This window comes from Rhineura floridana, chromosome 12 (genome assembly GCF_030035675.1).
Source record: "Rhineura floridana isolate rRhiFlo1 chromosome 12, rRhiFlo1.hap2, whole genome shotgun sequence".
Taxonomy (NCBI): Eukaryota; Metazoa; Chordata; class Lepidosauria; order Squamata; family Rhineuridae; genus Rhineura; species Rhineura floridana.
Genome location: NC_084491.1, coordinates 12,779,350 through 12,801,598, shown reverse-complemented (window position 1 = coordinate 12,801,598; position 22,249 = coordinate 12,779,350). Strand labels below are relative to the sequence as shown.

Genomic DNA, 22,249 nt, shown 5'->3' with positions numbered 1-22,249 from the left:
TTTGTTCAGAAACATTTCCTGTTATTTAAAGACAGACACAGTCCTGGTAAAAATAATATTAATGCTACTGATAACAATATCATCATGAGTTAAAGCATAATATCAGAGGCTCACATTCAGAGACTGAAGCATCCCAGATCCGGAGTTCTGAAACACCATCAGTGCTTGTCACATGCAGATGTGTCACTCGCAAAGGGAGTCGTCAGCTCAGAGTTGCGTTTTCTAGATACAGAGAGAAAGACAGAGAGAGAGATGTGATGGCGACATGCTGGGGGACCTGGAATTGCACTGCAGGCCATCCTCTTTGCAGCTCCAGAGTCAGGAATGTATTCCCCATTCCACCATCACCCCCTCCACACATTCTTTTATTCATTCATTTTACTTTACTAGGATTGCCAAACAATGATGGAATGTTTGATTTATCTCCTACTTCTTAAATGGTAAATTAATTAATCAAATGTCAAGAAATTTGCATATTATTATTATTTATTAAATTTATATCCTGCCCTTCCTCACAGAAGGAGCCCAGGGTGGCACACAAAAACACTAAAAACACTCTAAAACATCTTAAAAACAGACTTTTAAAATATAATAAAACAAAACATCTCTAAAAACATATTAAACATATCACCAAAACAACCAAACCTCAATGTAAATGTAAATGTACTGCCTTCAAGTCGATTCCGACTTATGGCGACCCTATGAATAGGGTTTTCATGGTAAGCAGTATTCAGAGGGGGTTTACCATTGCCTTCCTCTGAGGCTGAGAGGCAGTGACTGGCCCAAGGTCACCCAGTGAGCTTCATGGCTGTGTGGGAATTTGAAACCTGGCCTCCCAGGTTGTAGTCCAGCACCTTAACCACTACACCACACTGGCTCTCATAGGTGTACTGTATTTAAGATTGTAAAGAAAACATGGGACTGTTAGAACACTGTCCAAAAAATCTCTTAAAAAATCATACTGCTATAAAACAATAAAAGCAACAGGCGAGCTGTAAAAACAGCAATAGACAATACTCAAAGTATTTTACTCAAGAGGAGCATCATAAAAGTTATGCACTAAATACCTGGGGCAATTAAAAAGGTCTTATCCTAGCACTTAAAACTCATAAAGGTGGGTGTGAGGCAAGGAACCTTGGAAGAGGGATGGCAAGACTCATCTGTTAGCAGCCATTCCCACTGGCTGCCTCAGCGGGAGAAATGGAAAGCAAAGCTCATTCCATCAGCTATGCTAAAAGACCAGGCTCAAAGAGGATCCTCCTGCCCCTGAACTGTTTCCAACCTGGACATTATAAGAACTACTATTTTGGTTTGCAAGTTTACCTTTCCCCCCCCCTTCCCTCCCCATCCCTGTTTCCCTTTGTGTTGTGTCTTTTGGTTTGTAAACCTGTGGCCAGGTACTGCCTTGCTTTAACTGATTGTATATAAACCACTGCAGGAGTCTTTGTGGCTGAAGAGACCGGCAGAAATGCTCCAAATAGATAACAAAACAAGCAGCACACACCACTGCTGACATGATGCAGATATAGTAAATCTTGGGACTAACTGTCACAGTGTTGTGCCCACCATTCAAAGCATGCATAATCCATCAAATGAGAGAGGCAGGAGAATCAGGTACGACTACTATCTTTAGAGTTAATATTTAAAGCAGCCTTCCCCAACCTTGAGTTCCCAGATATTGTTGAACAACAACTCCCATCATTCTTAGCTAGCAGCCGGGCTGACCTTGATACCATAATTATTTCGAGTTGGCTGGAGGAGGTGTCTATGGCACAGTCTAGCCTTGCTTTGGGTTCAGTTTCAGTGGCTGAGGCCAAGGATGTGGACAAGATGCTTGAAAAGCATTTAGCCTACCAGCCATGACCTCGACCCTTGCCCTTCTTGGATTGTGAGATCTTGGCGGAAGTGGATTGACTGGGTGGATTCAAGGAGCAATCAATGCCTTACTACAAAAGGGGATTATCCCAGCTGTATTAAAGAAGGAAGTGATGTATCCCCTCCTTAAGAGGTCCTCCCTGTATGCACAAGATTGTAATAACCATTTCCTAGACATGAATATGCACATGACTTTCCCCAAAGAATCCTGGGAACTGTAGTTTGTTAGGGGTGCTGGGAATGATAGCTCTGTGAGGAGTAAACTACAGTTCCCATGATTCTTTGAGGGAAGCCATGTGCTAGAAATGTTTAGTTTGTATGCAGCCCTTCTTTGGCATTAGCAACAGGATGGCATCCTCCACTGCACCTGAAGACGGCAGGTTAGCTCAGCAGGCCACTTGGCACATACACCTCTGCTCACCCTCTCAGCATTTGCCAACCTTTGGAACTCCCTGCCTATTCACATCATGAAAGTCGTCTTCACAATATCCTTTTTCAGTGCCTGCTTAAAACATTTCTGTTTAGACAAGCCTTTCCAGATACATAGATATTGATGTGTTTCAATCTCTTTTTAGCTCTTTTAATTGTCTTTTAAATGTTTTAATTGTTATTAACTGTTTTTAGTTGATAATTGTAATGTTTCTTAAAAACCACTTAGAGGTTCTCTTACCATCAAGCAGCATATAAATTGTGTTAAAAATAATAAATAAACCTGAGGCAGCTGCCTCACTTTGCCTTATGGTAGGGCAGGCTCTGTCCGAAGATAATCTCACAATGAGGGCAGGCTCATTCCTGGAGAAGTAATAGATGGGGCAGGATGAATGACTCTTTCCATTGCAAAGGTTTGGCTCTCTGCCACATAGGTACAAAGGAGCTTGTAACTCCTGAAGCAGTTCTAGGGAGTAACTGGCGCAGGACAGATTCAGCTATTATGTAATTCCAGCACTCTTCTCTGCTAGGCATTAGGGAAACAAAGTCTCCTTTCCACAACTGGTGCAGCACCCACAGAGAGCTTTACTGTTTGGCCCCTGGTTGTGTATATGTTGGTTCTGGCCTTTCATAGCAGCTGTGGCAAGGCAAATCATTTTGTATTAATAAGTCAGTCCCAAACAACACTCTACACAGTGTGTGCTGCGCCATGGGTGCATTTTTGTGGGGGTGCATAAAAATAGATTTGGCAGGAGGGGAGGAAGCAAAGGCTCAAGAGTGGAAAAGAATAATCTCCTCTGGATTGACAGGAGATGAAGGAAACAGAAGGGCCAGCGGCAGAATAGTCTTTGTGCATACAGAAGGTCCCAGGTTCAATCCCCAGCATGTTCAACCAGAGCTAAGAAAGGCCCCTAACTGCCATCCACTGTAGACAACGCTGAGCTGGATAGACTAATGGCATGGCCTGACTCGCTATGCAACAACTTTATATGTCCTCAATTGGGAAAGGCATGCCTCAGACCCATGGGCCCAATTAGGCCCAGCACGGGGCCCAATTTGGCCAGTGAGGCTATTTCTCCAAAACCACATTGTACGAGTATATTGTTTGTAATATTCATTTTTTTAGAATAGCTTTGAGAACATCTTTAAACCCCTTTTGCTGTCCACCGATATTCCATTTTTCATCCTTAAGTTGGGAGTAAAGTAGCTGCTTTGGAAGACGGTAATCAGGCAACATGGCCGCTCCAGCAAAGTTGATGTTGGAGGATCATTGTCCGTCTATCATCCCAAGTAATTTGCAGAATTTTCCGGAGGCAGAGTTGGTGGAATCTTTCAAGAAGTTGGGAGTGGCGTTTATAGATGGTCCATGTTTCACAGGTGTACAGTAAGGTCGGTAGTACAATGGCTTTGTAAATAAGCATTTTGGTCTCCCTGCGAATATCCCAATCTCGAACACTCTGTGCTTCATTCGGGAGAATGATGCACTCGCAGAGCTCAGACAATGCTGAATTTCAGCAATGATATCAGTTTTTACAGAGAGATGACTGCCAAGATAAGAAAAATGACCGACATTCTCCAGCGTCACACCATTAAGCTGGATTTATGGTGCTACAGAGGGATTGGTTCGTAGTTGTCCCGTCCAGAGCCGGAACCAAGAGACTGAAACATGGGTGCAATTAAATCTCGTTTTATTAAAGTAATGGATACATCGAAGGCATTGCGCTTCATAAGAAACATCTATACTGGCTCACTATAATCCCTAGCTACACTCCACACATGGTTGGGGAGGAGTTGGCAGAGTCTCCTGAACTTCCCCCAATGGCTCCTCTGCGACAACTGGGGGCGGTGCACTCTCTGCTTCTGAGATGCACTATCAGTGGGAATTGGCTCAAGTTCAAGCTCACTTCCCCTCCCAAGGTCCTGCTCAGACTCAATAATTGCTGGTTCTTCCGTGCCCTCAGACAGCTGAGGCACCTGCAACTCATGCCTCCCCCCTTCCTGCCCCTGAAGGGAGAGCCGAGGCTCAACATCATCCCCCCCTCCATGCCTTAACCCCACCCCGAGGTTTGGGTTTTGCAGGTTAAACCGCATGGAATTCTCTCACCAAAGCCAGGGTGTGCACGTATTCCGCTGTTTCTGATGAATCTTCGGATGGATCATACCCTTTCCAATGAATCAAGTACTGAAGGCGGCTGCGGCACTTCCTCGAGTCCAATATCTGTTCCACCTCGTATTCCTCCTCTCCATCCACCAACAACGGCGGTGCAGGCTCGATCTGCGGCCGGTGAGGGTTGGGAGGAGCATCCTTGGTCAGTAATGCCCTGTGACAGACAAGGTGCATCTTGGAAGTAGGAGGCAGTTTCAGTCTGTAAGCCACAGGGTTAATCTGCGCCTCCACCTCAAAAGGCCCTACCCAACTATCCTGAAGCTTACAACAACGGCCATGCATAGGTAAATAAGGTGTAGACACCCACACTTGGTCTCCTACTTGAATGAGGACTCCTTCTTGCCGGTGCTGGTCGGCTGCGCATTTGTAATCCGCCTTGGCTCGTTCCAGTTGTTCCTGGAGTAACTGTTGCATAGCATGGAGTTCTTGCAAGAATTCCTTGGTGGCTGGGACAGAGAGATTGTCCTTTGGGGCCGGAAACACTCGGGGGTGATAGCCAAGGTTGGCGAAGAAAGGAGTCTGCTGCATGTGCGAATGCATGGCATTATTATAGGCAAATTCTCCTAAAGGCAGGTATGAGATCCAGTCGTCCTGCTGGTACCCCACATAACAACGTAGATACTGTTCTAAAATTGCGTTCACCCTCCCAGTTTGCCCATCCGTTTGGGGGTGATGAGCCGACGACAGTCTTAATTCACTTTGTAGTAACTTCCACAATGCTTGCCAAAAGCACGCAGTAAATTGTGTTCCCCAGTCGGAAACCAAGCTGTCTGGCAGTCCGTGCAGCCGGTATACATTTTGAACAAATAGCTTGGCAGTGTCTTGAGCGTTTGGAAGTCCAGTGCACGGAATGAAATGAGCCATTTTCGAGAAAGCATCAACTACTACCAAAACTGTGGTTTTTCCCTGAGAAGGTGGGAGGTCTGTAATAAAGTCCATAGTTACCATCCGCCATGGTCCAGATGGAGTAGGAAGGGGTTCCAGCAACCCCGACAGCTTCCCTGTGGCATGTTTGGCTCCCATGCAAGTGGGACAGGAGCAGATGTAATGCTCTACTTCTTTTCTCACCTTGGGTCACCAGAACTCCCTGGTGATGGCTTGGAGGGTCTTAAAGACTCCGAAGTGGCCTGCTGTGGGAGAATCATGGCACTGACGCAGTACCCTGGCTCGCAGCTCTCCAGGGGGCACGTAAATAGCCTCCTGATGGTGCAGTATGTCATCCTTCCATGTAAAGTCCTTCAGTTCTGTTTCAGGCAGCACATCTGCGTCAGCCTGCCGCTCCTGGATGAAGGGGTCCTGTTTTTGTGCCTCACGTAATTCAGCCTCCCATGATTCTTGACAAGCCCCCACCACTCCCTTCTCTGGAGGAATAATGAATTGCAAGGGTCTTGGGGTGGGGTCCCCCAGATACTCTGGCTTCCTGGACAGGGCGTCAGCCCTCTTATTTTGCGCTTGAGATATATAACGAATCTTGAAATGGAACTGTGCGAAGAACTGTGCCCATCGCACTTGTCATTGGTTGAGTTTATGGGCGGTGTGTAGGCTCTCCAGATTACGATGGTCAGTACGCACCTCAATTTCATGCTGCGCCCCTTCCAAATAGTGTCTCCAGGCTTCAAAGGCATCTCTGATGGCCAACAGCTCTTTTTCCCACACAGTGTAATTTTGCTCAGAGTCAGTTAGTTTTCTGGAAAAGTAGGCACAAGGCTTCAGCCCTCCCCCCTTCTGAGACGGTTGCAAAAGGACGCCTCCGATCGCTACGTCTGATGCATCTGTCTCCACCATGAAAGGAAGCGCAGGGTCTGCATGTTGCAGGATGGGTTTGGTAGCAAACTTTCGTTTCAGGTTCTCGAAGGCCTCCTGAGCAGCTTCTGTCCAATGGAAAGGTCCGGGGCCCTTTAGGCAATCCGTGAGCGGCACAGTCTGTTTGGAGTAATTGGCTATGAACTGATGGTAGTAACTGGCGAACCCCAAGAAGCACTGCAAGTCTTTCTTAGTCTTGGGGGGCTGCCATGTGAGTACACAATGGACTTTTTCTGGATCCATTTCTACCCCTGCCGGTGAGAACTGATACCCCAAAAAGTCCAAAGTGGTCAGGTCAAATCCACATTTTTCCAGCTTAGTGTAAAGGCGGTGTTCTCATAACTTCTGCAACACTGCGCACACATGTGTGTCGTGTTCTTCGGGGGTATCCGAATACACCAAGATATCATCCAGATACACAATCATAAAGTGGTCCACAAAATCCCTGAAGATGTCATTCATGAAATTCTGGAAGACTCCTGGCCCACCTGACAATCCAAATGGCATCACTAAATACTCAAACTGACCATAACAGCTCTTAAAAGCAGTCTTCCACTCATCCCCTTCCTTAATCCGCACCAAGTTATAAGCCCCCCTCAAGTCCAGTTTCGTGTAAATCTTGGCACAGCGCAGCCGCTCCAACATCTCCCTGATGAGTGGCAGGGGATAACTATTTGGGATCGTGATTTGGTTGAGGGCGCGGTAATCATTACATGGACGGAGCTCCCCCCTTTTTTTCTTTATGAACAACAGAGGTGCCCCAGCTGGGGACTGTGATGGGCAAATGAAGCCTTTCTTCAGATTGGTGTCCAGGAACTCCCTTAGTACTGCCAACTCTAGTTCAGACAGGGAGTAGGGCCAGTGAGGAAGGAGTTGGTCTGCTTCCTTTTTGTCAAATACGTCCCAAAAATCCCCATACTTGGAGGGCAACGTTATTTCCTTGGTAGCAGGCACCTCTGCCATCACCTCCGGCTTCTCCTCAGGCTGGCAGTGTTGATGGCAATACTTGGAAGTAAAAACCACCACGGCTGCATCCCAGAAGATCATGGGGTTGTGCCTGACCAGACACGGCATGCCCAGCACCACCGGAAAGCGAGGCAAAGACGCCACATAGAATGACAGTTCTTCCCGATGTCCAGGGACTGTCACTTCCAACACTTCAGTCGCTTGAGTTACTCCCCCTGATTTCAGGGGCTGGCCGTCTATAGTTTCCACTGCCAACAGCTGGTTCAGTTCTTGTGTGGGGATAGCGTGATCTCGTGCCAACTCTCGGTCCATGAAACGAGAAGATGCTCCGCTGTCAATCATAGCCTTGGCTGAGAAACTCTCGCCCGAAGGCAGCATGATGCGAATGGGTAACAGGAGGGCACCTTGGGACAGAAGGGGTCGTGACGGAGGCTCAGTGTCTGTGGCACCCCCCAACTTTCTAGCCTCTACAAGAGCTGGGATGTGGAGTTTTCCAGCAGCTGGGGTCTCCCTGTTTTGGCTGCACAGTTTCGGGCTATGTGACTGGGTTTCCCACAGTATAGACACAAACCTTCCCTCCGGTGCCTTTCCCTCTCTTCCTCTGTCCAGCGCGGTCTGCCCCCCCAGTCTGCATGGTTTCCTCTCCCGAGAGAGTAGGGACGCTCGAGCTGGGTACAGGGCACGCACGAAGTGGTGGTGTGGCAACCTGGCCCTGAGAGGTTTCCATCCATCGCTCCAGCTTCCTCCCTTCCAGGCGGCTGTCTATCTGCAGACTCAATTGAATCAGACTCCTCAGGGAGTCTGGGGGTGTGGAGCGCGCCAGTTCATCCAAAACTTCTGAACTCAGTCCATTTCTGTAGTACATCAAGGCGGGATCGTTGTACTACATTTCTTGAGACAAGACGCGAAAAACATTGGTGTACACTCCCATGGACTGCTTTCCCTGCCGCAGGGTTCTGAGCTGGCGAGCCACCGTCTCCTTCCTCTGGGGGTCTCGGAACATCTCCCCCATCCCGTTCTTAAAGGCAGTAAACTGTCGCAGTACCGGGTCGCTGCAAATCAAATACAGGGTGGCCCATTTGGCCGCTTCCCCTTCCAGTAAGCTGATGATGAACGCCACCTTCGCAACTGTCAGGAACTCAGCTTGGCGCACCTGAATGTACAATTCACATTGAGCTAGAAACGTAGCATACTGTTCACTCTGACCCCCATATCAAACAGGAAGTCCCACCGGAGTTTTGACAAGGGCTGCCGCCGCTCCGGACAACACAGCTTGGACTTGGCAATCAAGGTTCTGAAATTCTGGTTATCTGCTTGCAGGGCTTGCATTGCGGCTCTGAGGTTCTGGTTCTTGGCTTGCAGGGCTTGCGTGGTTGTTCGGAGGTTCTGGATCTCGGTATACAAGGTTTCCATGGTTATGGGTATTCCCCCTCTTGCTCCGTCCAGGTCCATGTCGTCAGTCATGGGAACAGATTTGAGTAGGGATGGTGGCTGAGTCAAACTGTCCCATCCAGAGCCAGAACCAAGAGACTGAGACACAGGTGCAATTAAATCTCATTTTATTAAAGTAATGGATACATCAAAGGCATTGCGCTTCATAAGAAACACCTATACTGGCTCACTATAATCCCTAGCTACACTCTACACATGCTCTATGACGTGTGAAGAAAGTTGACTCAGCAACACCCCCCTGTGCGCTGCCAGCTTAAGTAGGGAACGTTTTCGAGTATAATCTCTGACTCCTTCACTAGTCCTGTCTCTGCCCTGTCTGCTTCTCACGGCAGTGGGTGTGAGGTGACGGGGGGCGGGTCTCCAACGGTTCATCAGAAGACACCTGCTCCAGAGTAGGCTCGAGGTCAGGAGGCTGTGTCACGCTGTTGGCATCCTGAGAACTGCTTGGTTGGGGAGGAGTTGGCAGAGTCTCCTGAACTTCCCCCAACGGCTCCCCTGCGACAACTGGGGGCGGCGCGCTCTCTGCTTCTGAGATCACCCTATCAGTGGGAATTGGCTCAAGTTCAAGCTCGCTTCCCCTCCCAAGGTCCTGCTCAGACTCAATAATTGCTGGTTCTTCCACACCCTCAGACAGCTGAGGCGCCCGCAACTCATGCCTCCCCCCCTTCCTGCCCCTGAAGGGAGAGCCGAGGCTCAACAGTACTTGCTGATGAAGCACTTTGGTTTTTTTGATGTTAAGCGAGAGCCCAAGCTTTTCATATGCTTCTGCAAAAACATTTAGGATAGTTTGAAGATTTTCCTCTGAATGTGCAGAGACTACATTATCATCGGCATATTGAAGTTCTATGATAGAGGTTGTAATTACCTTACTTTTTGCTTTCAGCCTACTGAGATTAAAAAGCTTTCCATCTGTTCGATATGTCCACGCCAGTGGGAAGTTTCCCCTCAACAAGGTGTAGAATCATGGCAATGAAAATAGCAAATAAGGTTGGAGCAATGACACATCCCTGTTTGACGCCTGATCCCACTTTGAATGGATCACTTTGAGAGCCATTGTTATCCAAAATGGTTGCTGTCATGTTGTCATGGAGGAGTCGCAAAATATTCACAAATTTATCAGGGCATCCAATTTTCAGAAGGATGGTCCAGAGAGCAGTTCGATTTACAGTATCAAAGACGTTAGTCAGATCAATAAATGCCATATACAGAGGTCGGTTTTTCTCCCTGCATTTTTCTTGAAGCTGTCGTGCAGTGAAGATCATGTCTACTGTCCCCTTGGAAGGGCAGAAACCATTTTGGGATTCAGGGAGAATGTCTTCTGAGATAGGTAGGAGGCGATTTCCGAGGATCCTTGCAAGGATTTTACCTGCGGTAGCTAGAAGAGAGATGCCTCGGTAGTTCCCACAATCTGTTCTATCACCCTTCTTGAAAAGGGTGATAATTATGGCATCCCTAAAGTCTTCTGGGATCTCCTCCCTCATCCAGATTTATTCAATGAGCTTATGAAGTTGTTGTGTAAATTCAGGCCCACCTTCTTTAAAGACTTCAGCAGGAATCCCATCAGGTCCACTAGCTTTGTTATTCTTCATTTGATTAATGGCTTTACTGACTTCATCCAAATTAGGGGATACTGCAAGCTCATCTCTAATTTGTTGTTGCGGGATTTGCGGAAAGACATCATCAGCCACAATAGAGTTACAATTAAGGAGGTCATGGTAATGCTCTTCCCAGCGCAGTGCAACAGACTCTTAAGAAGTTTGCTACCATCCATTGAACGTAAGGATGTTCATCAGCATCTAGTGTTGGTGCATAAGCACTTAGAATAGTTGCCTGCTGGTTTTTGGCGAGTTTCAATCAGGGAGTTGAGAGTCATTCATTAATGCCAGCAGGAACTTCTGACAAGAGCTTCACAAGATCATTTTTAATTCAAAGCCTACTCCATGTATTCTTCGTTCTTGTTCAGGCAGTCCTTTCCAGAAGAAGGTGTAACCTCCTTTTTCTTCCTTCAATTGTCCCTCTCCTGCTCTTCAAGTTTCTTGGAATGCTGCTACATCAATATTAAAACGTCTCAACTCCCTCGCCATGATGGCAGTCCTGTGTTCAGGATGTTCACTATCTGTATTGTCCAGCAATGTTCTTATATTCCTCATTCCAAAGTTCATTTGTCTTTTGCAACTGCTAAGTGGTGACCCCACTGGATGCAGTGATCCAGTCAGGGAGAGAGATGAGGCAGACTATGTTTAGGGCACCTTTTCTAGCCCCTCCCCATACGGGGTAAGCAGAGTGGATCCTGAATAGGACTGCTCAGTCGTGGATACAGCTGCCGAACTACTCAACTGCCTCGGTCCTTGAGCCAGGATGACTGAGTCTGTATCCACCGCCCCTGTGCCGGTCCATGACTAGGGGCTTCCGGATTTCACAGTCCTGCCCCCGTTGCCATTCGCCAATCACCATGGGACATTTGGTTTGGTTTGGTTAGAAGACGCCTGTGCGTGAATTTGTTTTATATGGGGAGATTGGTGCATGACGATCAACACACAATCTTGACAGAAAAAGGCTTTGATCCAATGGCATGGATACCACGACGATTGGAAGCTTTTATCTGCTGCAGCCTTCATCTGCCTTCACAGCCGTTGTAACATAGACATTGTTATCCTCCGCCTGTTCTGCCCTTGAGGACTTTCTTGGATTGTTCTTTGTCTGGTTCCTCTCCCTTGACCTTACTGCCATGGGTGACCCTGCTGGGAGTACATGACTCCCAATGGCATCGCTCACAGAGTTCATTGGAACACGCAAGCCCACTCACCACTGCAAGGTGATGATCCAGCGAGGGGTATGTAATATCATATGCATAGCGTATGTATATTTTATGTAATATCATATAGAATCATAGAATAGTAGTGTTGGAAGGGGCCTATAAGGCCATCAAGTCCAACCCCCTGCTTAATGCAGGAATCCAAACCAAAGCATTCCCGACAAATGGCTGTCCAGCTGCCTCTTGAATGCCTCCAGTGTTAGAAAGCCCACTACCTCTCTAGGTATGAATGTTCAGTCGGAATCTGGCTTCCTGCAACCTGAGCCCATTATTCCGTGTCCTGCACTCTGGGATGATTGAGAAGAGATCCCAGCCCTCTTCTGTGTGACAACCTTTCATGTACTTGAAGAGTGCTATCCTATCTCCCCTCAGTCTTCTCTTCTCCAGGATAAACATGCCCAACATCATAACTATGCCTACTGTGTGGTGGTAAGGGTGGCAAAGAAAGCCCACTGCTCTGCCACCTTCACATCCTCAAGTAGCGAACCAGTGGCACTTTACAGTATTGTCAGGGGTCTGTTGATATCAACTCCAGGAAATGGAGTTTTAGACCTTCGGAGGCCCACTGTGAATTGTTTTCAAGGCACTTTGAGGGTAAGGTTACTTGCCTCCGTAGCAATCTTGATGTCTCATCTACATCTACTGTAGTCCCGAGTGAGGTGTCCAGTGCAACGTCTGCTGCAACTTCTTGGGAATGGTTTCAGTTGATCGGGCTGATGACACAGACAAGGTGCTTGCGACGATACAGCCAGCAGCATGTCCTCTTGACCCTTGCCCTTCTTGGATTATTAAAGCTTGCCGAGGGGGGTTGACCGAGTGGATCCACGGTGTGGTCAATGCATAATTGTGGGAAGGCGTGGTTCCAGCAGCCCTGAAAGAGGCAGTGATCTGACCACTCCTGAAAAAGCTCACCCTGGACCCATGGTTTGCAACAACTACCCCCCAGTCGCATATACCCCCTTTTTAGGGAAGGTGATTGACAGGGTTGTGGCACAGAAATTACAAGTACTCTTGGATGAAACAGATTATCTTGACCCATCCCAGTCTGGGTTCAGGCCTGGTTATGGGACTGAATTGGCCTTCGTCACCCTGATGGATGAACTTTATCGGGAGAAGGACAGGGGGAGTGCGTCCCTGTTATCCTTACTTGATCTCTCGGTAGCTTTTGATACCATTGACCATGGTATCCTTCTGGGCCGACTTAGTGAGATGGGTATTGGAGGCACTGTTTTACAGTGGTTCCAATCCTATCTCCAGGGTCATTTTTCAGAGAATAGCGTTGGGTGATTATATTTCGGCGCCCTGGCAGTGGTGCTGTGGGGTGCTGCAGGGTACCATCTTGTCCCCCATGCTGTTTAACATCTATATGAAGCCCTTGGGAGCAGTCATCAGGAGATTTGGGGTGAGGTGTCAGCAGTACGCTGATGATACCCAGGTCTGTTTCTCTGTAACATCTGAATCGGGAGAGGCCGTGCAAGCCCTGGACTGCTGCCTGGACTCAGTGGGAGGCTGGATGAGTGCCAATAAACTGAATCTGAAACCTAGCAAGACAGAGGCACTGTGGGTTGGTGGTACCCGAGTTCAGATAATTGGTCAGTTGCCAGCTTTGGATGGAGTCGTACTCCCTCTGAAAGAGCAGGTTCATAGTCTGGTGGTGTTCCTGGATCCATCTTTGTCACTAGAGGCCCAGGTGACCTCCCCAGCTAGGAGTGCCTTTTACCAGCTTCAGATGGTAAGACAGCTGCAGCCGTTTCTGGACAGTGATAGCCTGACCACTGTTGTTCATGCACTGGTAACCTCTAGATTGTATTACTGTAATGCACTGCATGTGGAGCTACCCTTGAGGTCGGTCCGGAAGCTGCATCTGGTGCAAAATGCGACAGCGAGACTTGTCTGGAGCAGGTTATTACCAACATGTCACTGCGTTACGGAAAAAATTGCACTGGCTACCTATTAGCTACTGGGCTAAGTTCAAGGTTCTAGTTTTGGTGTACAGAGCCCTATACAGCTTGGGACCAGGATAGCTGAAAAACCGTCTTACCCCTTATATACCCAGTTGATCACTGCGCTCTGCAGGTGAGGGCCTCCTGCAAATACCATCTTATCAGGAGGTCCATTCCGCACAGCATAGGAAATTGACTTTAGTGTAGTGGCACCAACCCTTTGGAATTCCTTCCCCTTAAATATTAGACAGGCACCATCTCTGTTATCTTTTCGGCGCCTAATGAAGACCTTCCTCTTTCAACAAGCCTTTATTCCAGTCTGCATCTGTGTTGGAATTGCTTTTTGATATATTTTTAAACCTTCTTTTTTAAAAATGTTTTTAAAGCTTTTTTAAAAATGTTTTTAAAGATGTTTTGTTTTAATATGTTTTTAATGGTTGTGTTTTAGTATATTTTAAAGTCTGTTTTTATGATGTTTTAAAGTGTTTTTAGTGCTTTTGTTTGAGGCCCTACGCTCCTACTGGGAGAAAGGGCGGGATATAAATCAAATATGCGGGGCAGGTAGAGAGAGGTGGCTGCCAATAAACAATTGGGAGTCTTTAATGTGTGCGCCCAACTGTGCCTTGATAAAGAGGTTTGCTGTCACCTCCAATCAGCTGAACTCAAATCAGCTGCCCATTGGAAGTCACTAGCACTGCTGACCCTTGTCCAGAGGTCGGCCTGAAGCATACTTTGGAGTTTCCCAATGGAACCCCTGTCAAAAGCAGGCCCTGGAGTCAGCATCTATCAGCTTAATGGCTGAGGAAGGGCTGTGGCTCTGTGACAGTCTCAGGTTCACTCAGGAAGACTCCTGTTTTGAGACTCTTGAGAGTTGCTGCCAGTCAGTGCAGACCAGCCTTCCTTGACCTGGTGCCCTCCAGATGTTTTGAATTACAACTCCCAGCAGCCCCAACCAGCATGGCCAATGGTCAGAGGTGATGGGAGTTGGTGGTCTGGCAGCATCTGTTCAATGCAGAGTCTAGTAAGGTCTCCTCAGCTTATGGCGATGTTGAAATGGGGCCCATGCCCAGACTCTCATTAACTGAGCCTTGTTCCAACAGGAAAAATCTTCCTCACACCCCTCGTTTATAATGTATGTATATTTTAAAAGATGTAAACAAATTGGAAAGGATCCAGAAAAGAGCAATTAAAGTAACAAATAAAATCTAGTGTGTGCTTAGCTTAGAAAACATTACAGAGGGAGCATAACATCATTTTATAATATATTAAAAATTCATAATATATTAATATAGATGACAGAGGGGACATTATATCATTTGTTACATATACAAATTTATTAAATTTATATCCTGCCCTTTCTCTCAGGAGGAGCCCAGGGAGGCAAACAAAAACACTTAAACACTCTAAAACATATTAAAACAAAAATATATTTTAAAAACATCTTAAAAAGCAATTCCAACACAGATGCAGACTGAGATAAGGTCTCTACTTAAAAGGCTTGTTGAGAGAGGAAGGACAGCCCCACATAGAGTGCATTACAGTAATACCAATGGCGTGCATAAAAAAAACAGGCCAGCAGCAGAATGTATCCTAGAGTTTGTACTATTTTGCATAATTTATTGTTGACTATGCTTATATTCTCCTTTCCTCCTAAGAGATCAAAGCTTCCTTTCCCTTCATTTTATCCTCACAACCACCTAGTTGAGAGTATCCGGCCTAAAATCACCCAGAAAACCTTGTGACTCAGTCAGCATTTGAGCCCAGGTCTTCCTGGCCCTAGTCCAACATTAAATACAACCATACTGGCTCTCTTCTGCTACTTGCAAGGAATGGCAAGAAGCAATTCAGCATACTGAATCCTCATCTTCTGGGAACTAGCGACAAATCAGCAATCTGAAAATTCACTAAGCATTGTCCACAAGGGTGAGAAACTTTGTATTTTCCCTTTAAATTAAAGCAAGACTCTCAAGATGCCATCTTTCTGAGATGCTTATTCTGAAGTTAAGCAGAACTGTGATATAAACATTGCAAAGATTATAGGTAGCCAGGGCTCCGACCATTACATGTTTTTAAAAATCTATTCATGGGATGCCAACATCACAAAGTACACCTCGGCACAGATCGGCTTTTTGCATGCTGCTAGGGAGCATTTTGGTTGCTTGCAGCGGCACAAAAGCTGCCTTTCCTTCTCAAGTTCAGTGCATCATTTCACAGCATCTGCCGCTGCCTCCTCCTCCCTGTCCCTCCAAAACAAGGCCAGAAGTTACCTTCCACTGGGAATGTTTGGCAGACTTCAGCCATGCTCTCATGGAATCTGCTTGTATAAGATTCAACAAACAGCTCACATCAGGCCCTGGGCACCACCCACAACCATCTGAGCCACCAGGGTATTGTTACACAATCACCTGTCCAGCCCAACAGGAAATGTGGAAAAGATGAGCACGGAAATGTGAGCAAATTTCTCCATCAAACTATAAACAGTTCTTGTATATCTAGATGAGGAGTACAATACAAGCAGGTTTTAGCCTTGGCCGGACAGCCCTGCAAGAAGGCATGTCCTTTGGAGGGGGGCAATATATCCACATTACAAACTCATTATTAGTTTTATAACATTTTAATTATTGTGGCTTCTCTCAAAGAACGCTGGGCACTGTCAATTTGGTCAGGTTAGTGACAATTTTGCTACAGATCCACATCTACTCTCCACTCCACACTACCGTTCCTGGCTTTTCTTGGGGAAGGAAGTTACTCTTAAAGTCTGGAGGAGGAGGAGGAGGAGGAGGACGAGGAGGAGGAGGAGGAGGACGACGAGGACGAGGACGACGAGGACGAGGACGAGGACGACGATGATGATGATGATGATGATGATCAGGGGCAGACATAACTTAGATGCGATCTACTAATAGATCTGAGTTATTTGTAATGGATATTTCAGAGTTCCTGACTCTCAACACTTTTAACAGCAGCAACAATATTTCTAAATTCAGCTGCTGAAATAAAGAAAGCTTAGGGGAAAACCAGGAGTGTATTTTTGTGTGAAAGGAATATGAGCTCAGGTATGTTACTGTGGAAAAATTCCTGGGCTACACATGTGCTCAGAGGCACTCTATTCTTTAATCCTAACTGCACATACATCCTCCTGAGGCAATATTTTGCACCTATCTCTGGTTGGCAGACCTTGAAGTTAGTTTTAAAAGACCCCAGAAGCCTTAAGTCTATTCCAGTGGCATAGTAGTAAATTCTGAAGTGCAGGCAGATTTCATGACAACCCCCATAGCTATACCCCTTCCGAGACTATACAGCAAAAATAAACATTTGGCCAATGTAGACATTATGGCTTCAATACTAAGCCAGCTTTTTTTCTTACACCATTATCATTAAGCCTGATAAAGAGTTCTGGTAGATTCAAAAGCTTACTTACTATTTTGTGACATTTTAGTTGGTCATCACAATAAAAGGATTTTGGCAGTTTGACCCTTAGCCATGCATGCTAATGTAATGTTATGGGTTTGAGGGTTGAGATAGATGATTTCTATGAGTCCCAGCCTCTGATTTGGAACCCTGCACCTGGAGGTGGGCTCTGCAGCAGAGAAACCTGCTCTGCTGGTCAAATGAGTCTCTTTTGTTAGTCTAATAAGAGTGGCCAGGTGAGCTAATGGGTCTATCAAGTGCCTATTAACTGGGCCAAGGAGATTCCATTGTTACTGAAACTCTTCAGGAGAGCCCCCCACCCCAGAAAAGAGAGGCTTGTGTTTTTAGTTGCATCTGAGGAAAGGCTGGGGACTGGAGACACGCAGAGAGGCTGGCTCCCTGCACCATGGCTTTAGGATGTCTCCTGTAAGCCTGATGGAAAAGCAAGATCTCCAGGACTGCTGATGGTTTGAACCCCTCCATCTTAAGCTCAGGTTGGAATGTGTGTAAATCAATCAATCATATTTCATAAAGACATCACAGTCTCCGCTGAACTTCTTTCCAAGGAAACCAAACCCTAGGTAAGCACAGAGACCCCTGGAGATTTCTCACCGCTTGGAGATTGGGGTGGCTCACAACAGTACCTCTTTCTCTGCTTAGTTTATCTGGTGGCTTTTCCTCTGAGAAAAAACTTGCTGTATCTAGCTTGCAGAGGATCAGCTAATAGTGCCCCAGGTGATTACATCATCAACACACCTATCTGCAGACAATGTGCCTTCTCCCGTATCATCTGTCCTGGACCTTGGGACTTTGGTGTTGCTTGGGGGGGGGTTCTTATTGTCCCTTCAGTGACTTGCAGCCAAGCCAACTTTGAAATTCCCTTCTCTGTTCTGATCTCACCCAATGCCCAAATTCCCTTTCCCTAGAATCCCAAATGATGGAGACTCTGATGGGCTTCCGCCAGCAGGTAAAAACAATTTTCTTCTCTCAGGCTTTTGTTCATTAGCAGCCACCACCAGTGAGTTTGGCCTCATGCTGTTGCTCTTTCACTGTATAATTAATTGGATTGTTTTTAACATTTGTTTGTTTGTTTTGCTTATCGTATTTTTATGTATTGTTGGAAAAGGCCTTGGGATCATGTTAGTATGATGAAGGGTGGCCTACCAATCTGAAGAAATAATACATAAAGAGCTCATCATCACTGCTATGAAATAAGTGGTGGCACTGGGTCCCTGCCAGCTCCTACTCCATTCCACCACTGGTCTGCTCTCCTGTTATAGATATAGGCAATAGTCCATCATGCAGTCCACATATAATGGATGGGGACTGTAGCCTTGCTGTCAAAGCCACAGGGAGAGGGGATATCCATGTTGTGATTCCAGTTCATGTTTCTTAAGCAATTGATATATTTGTTCAAAATTACAAAAATGGATATTCCTTTTATTGCTTTTTGTATTTTTATTTTGCAAATTCAACACTTTTTAAAAAGGTTTCGATCCTATGTGCTCTAGCACAGGGCTCAGGCTACACACAAGACACTTGCTTCTGAGCTGAAATGGTCTCAAAGTAGGGAGGAAAAGCCCTTATCAGTTTCAAATTGAGAAGGAGGCTTCGTATACTTGTAGCAGATAAATGTAGTTTTTCTCAGTCTGGAATTGCATGCTGCTTTCAAATCTAGCTTGTCCACAAGGGTGGATGTGGTTGCTTGGTACATGTTTGAAAACCCTCTCCTTGATTAGATTATCCAAGCCTTTTCCTCCCTGCACATGCCCCAGGTGAATGAAAAAGGAACTGGTTGCAGTCTCGGTTACACAGCCACCTACTACCCACAATATCAATGGGCAGGTGTGGATAAAACCGCCATTGCCAGGATCACCTACCATCTGTTTTCACATGGACATACCATGGGATAGGAATGGAAATATTTGATAATTTTGGTTCTCTCAGTCTCTCATTTTTCCAATATTAAATTCAGATCTCCACATTTCTTCTGCGATTAAAAAAAAATCCTCATGAAAATTCTCCAGCATTTTGGTGTGAATTTCTTCTAATAAACAAATTTTTGTAGGCAGTTTTGACTGATGACATCTTTTGACATTTTTGCAAGCAATTTCTCAGAATGCATTTTTATGTTATTTTCACTCAGATATTCATTTTTATGCACACTTTCCCCTATGTATTTTTTTTGTAAAATTTGTTTGGTTGGCAAACTGCATTGTCAAATTCGAGTAAGTGTGAATTTCAAAGGAAGGCTATGTTTCAGTTCTCATATTGTTTCGAAAAGTGCAAATTTGATAGATTTGGCTTGAAATGTGTATTGGATCAAATTTCTCGCCATCTGCAATTACCTTTTATTTTCCGAATGAAACCAGTTTCTCAAGAAGCACTTTTCAGGGGCAAAATATATGCAACAAATCTAGATTCTATGTGGAGTGGACTATGTAGAAAAAACAAGTATTCAGTCTCTGTTGATTCTAGAATAAAATGTTGTGTGTACATAGCCAGTGTCTGCTAGACAAAGAGATGATGGGTACAGACTAGGCTGCATGGATTCACAGAAGCATAGAATCAAAGAATAGTAGAGTTGGAAGGAGCCTATTAGGCCATCAAGTCCAACCCCCTGCTCAATGCAGGAATCCAAATCAAAGCATTCCCGACAGATGGCTGTCCAGCTGCCTCCTGAATGCTTTCAGTGTTGGAGAGCCCACTACCTCTCTAGGTAATTGGTTCCATTGTTGTATGGCTCTAACAGTTAGGAAGTTTTTCCTGATGTCCAGTCGAAATCTGGCTTCTTGCAACTTGAGCCCATTATTCCGTGTCCTGCAATCTGGGACGATCGAGAAGAGATCCTGGCCCTCCTCTGTGTGGCAACCTTTCATGTACTTGAAGAGTGCTATCATATCTCCCCTCAGTCTTCTCTTCTCCAGGCTAAACATGCCCAGTTCTTTCAGTCTCTCCTCATAGGGCTTGGTTTCCAGTCCCCTGATCATCCTTGTTGCCCTCCTTTGAACCAGTTTGCCTGCATCCTTCTTGAACTGCGGAGACCAGAACTGGACGCAGTACTCAAGATGAGGCCTAACCAGTGCGGAATAGAGGAGAACTAATACTTCCCGCCATTTGGAAACTATACTTCTGTTAATGCAGCCTAATATAGCATTTGCCTTTTTTGAAGCCACATCACACTGTGGGCTCATATTCAGCTTGTGATCAACGACAATTCTTTCTCACGTCATATTGCTGAGCCAAGTATCCCCCATCTTATAACTGTGCATTTGGTTTCTTTTTCCTAGGTGTAGAACTTTGCATTCATCCCTGTTGAATTTCATTCTGTTGCTTTCAGCCCAATGCTCCAGCCTATCAAGGTCCCTTTGAATTTTCTTTCTGTCTTCCACAGTATTAGCTGTGCCCCCCAATTTCGTATCTTCTGCAAATTTGATAAGCATGCTTTGTACCTCCTCATCCAAGTCGTTAATAAAAATGCACTGGGCCCAGGACCGAGCCCTGTGGTACCCCACTTGTTACTTCCACCCAGTTTGAGAAGGAACCATTGATAAGTACTCTTTGAGTACGATTCTGGATCACCTGTGGATCCATCTGACAGTTGTTCCATCCAGCCCACAATTAGCTAGTTTGCTATTAGCTATCATCGGCACTTTATCAAAGCTTTGCTGAAGTTGAGATATATTATGTCCACAGCATTCCCACAGTCTACAAGGGAGATTACCCGATCAAAAAAAAGATAAGATTAGTTTGGCAGGATTTGTTCTTTATAAATCCATGTTGGCTTCTAGTAATCACTGCATTGTTTTCAAGGTGCTTACAGATTGACTGCTTTATAACCTGCTCCAGAGTTTTTTCAGGGATTGATGCAGTGGCGTCACTAGGGTTGGTGTCACCCGGTGCGGTAACTCATGGTGTCACCCCCCATGGACCTCCTCCCGTACCAGACCTAGGGTGCCTAGGGGTGGGGCGGCTCTGGGTTAGGGTTGCCATATTCCAGTTCCACAGATCTGGGCAGGCTAATTTGCATATTATGCAAATATTTGCATATTAATATTTGGATTGTCCATTTGTTTTGTTTTTGTGCCTAGGAATTACCACCAAAAACTGGGGAAAGATGTGAGAAACCTTTTTTAAAAAAAACTTAACATTTTCAGCCTTAAATGCCTAGACTCTAGTTTCCAACACTATGGAATGTTAATTGATTAAGAGGATTTATATCCTGCCCTTCTGCTGTTAAAAACAGAGCTCAGGACAGCTTACAAATATAATAAAAACAATAAAAATGCACAATCAATATAAAAACATAATAAAAACACAAAATAGCAACAAACATAAAGTAAGTCAGGGCAGCAGTACGGTTAACCATTACATATACGATATATTTCAGAGATGTGGTGGGTGGAGAAAAACAAGAAGCCAATATGTTAGGAAAAGGAGTCTTCCACGCCACATGCTCAGTTCTAAATACTGTTGCAGCAAGTTTTACAAGTTCCTCCAGTATTCCACTGGTGCAGGCACTCAGACGTTCAAAGTATCTGTATGTTTCTTAGGTTTTATAAAAGCAGAGCTTTGCTTAACTCAAACTTTCTTCTCCCTTTGATCAACCACATCTACACAGGTTCCACCTCCATATTCAAAATGAAACTGGGCCTGGAAGTGTGCAACAACCCCACACATACCTTGCTAATTAGATTACCAATGCCAGGATGTCTGTCTTATCGACTACTCTCCTGCTCCCCCCACCCCCACCCGGCATCATGAAAGACCCAGTCCTGGGCTCAGAAAGAAAATAAATATCTAGTCCTCTTCAAAGTACTCATAAGCCTCTTGTTTCAATTAAAATAATAATTATAAGTTCTTGCTCTTATTACTAATGGGAATTAATTATCTTGCATATGCTGCTGTTGCTTCTATGGCTGTAACGGAGTGAGGTTAAAGATAAGTGAAATGCAAATAGGAAAAAAAACCACAGAAGGCAGTAACACTTTCCTAAATGTAATACCATACCAACCACAACAAGATTCCTATGAGTAAGGCAGAAAACTAAGCATCTCACAACCAGTCAGGATTCCTAACCAAAAACCAAAAATATGATAAATGAAGAAATATTTATATAAACACGACTATCAAATATATTTATTATTTACACAAACTGTAAAGATATTTATAGTGCAATCCTAGGTTTATTTATTCAGAAGCAAGTCCCAGTGTATTCAGTGGAACTTACTCAAACAGGGACAGAACTGCAACCTCAAGTGATAAGCAACTTCATTCACACAACCCAAAATTCTGCATCATGCCACTTTACACTGTTTTGCAACTGTTTATACTTGTTTTTATGGTTATTGGATTTTTAATGGCTTTATTTCTTGTTGTGAGCTGCCT

The 22,249-nt window shown here is 45.3% G+C and overlaps 1 protein-coding gene across 5 annotated transcripts in view; it reads right to left on the bottom strand.

Annotated features, from left to right (window-relative positions):
- SORBS3 (sorbin and SH3 domain containing 3) overlaps positions 1 to 22,249 on the bottom strand; it is a 131,868-nt gene that overhangs the window by 78,993 nt on the left and 30,626 nt on the right. For all 5 annotated transcript variants that reach the window (XM_061593340.1, XM_061593339.1, XM_061593344.1 and 2 more), the window contains exon 2: positions 115 to 222. In XM_061593340.1, coding sequence (XP_061449324.1) covers positions 115 to 159 — 45 coding nt within the window. In that variant the 5' untranslated portion in view covers positions 160 to 222. The remainder of the gene's footprint in view (positions 1 to 114; positions 223 to 22,249) is intronic.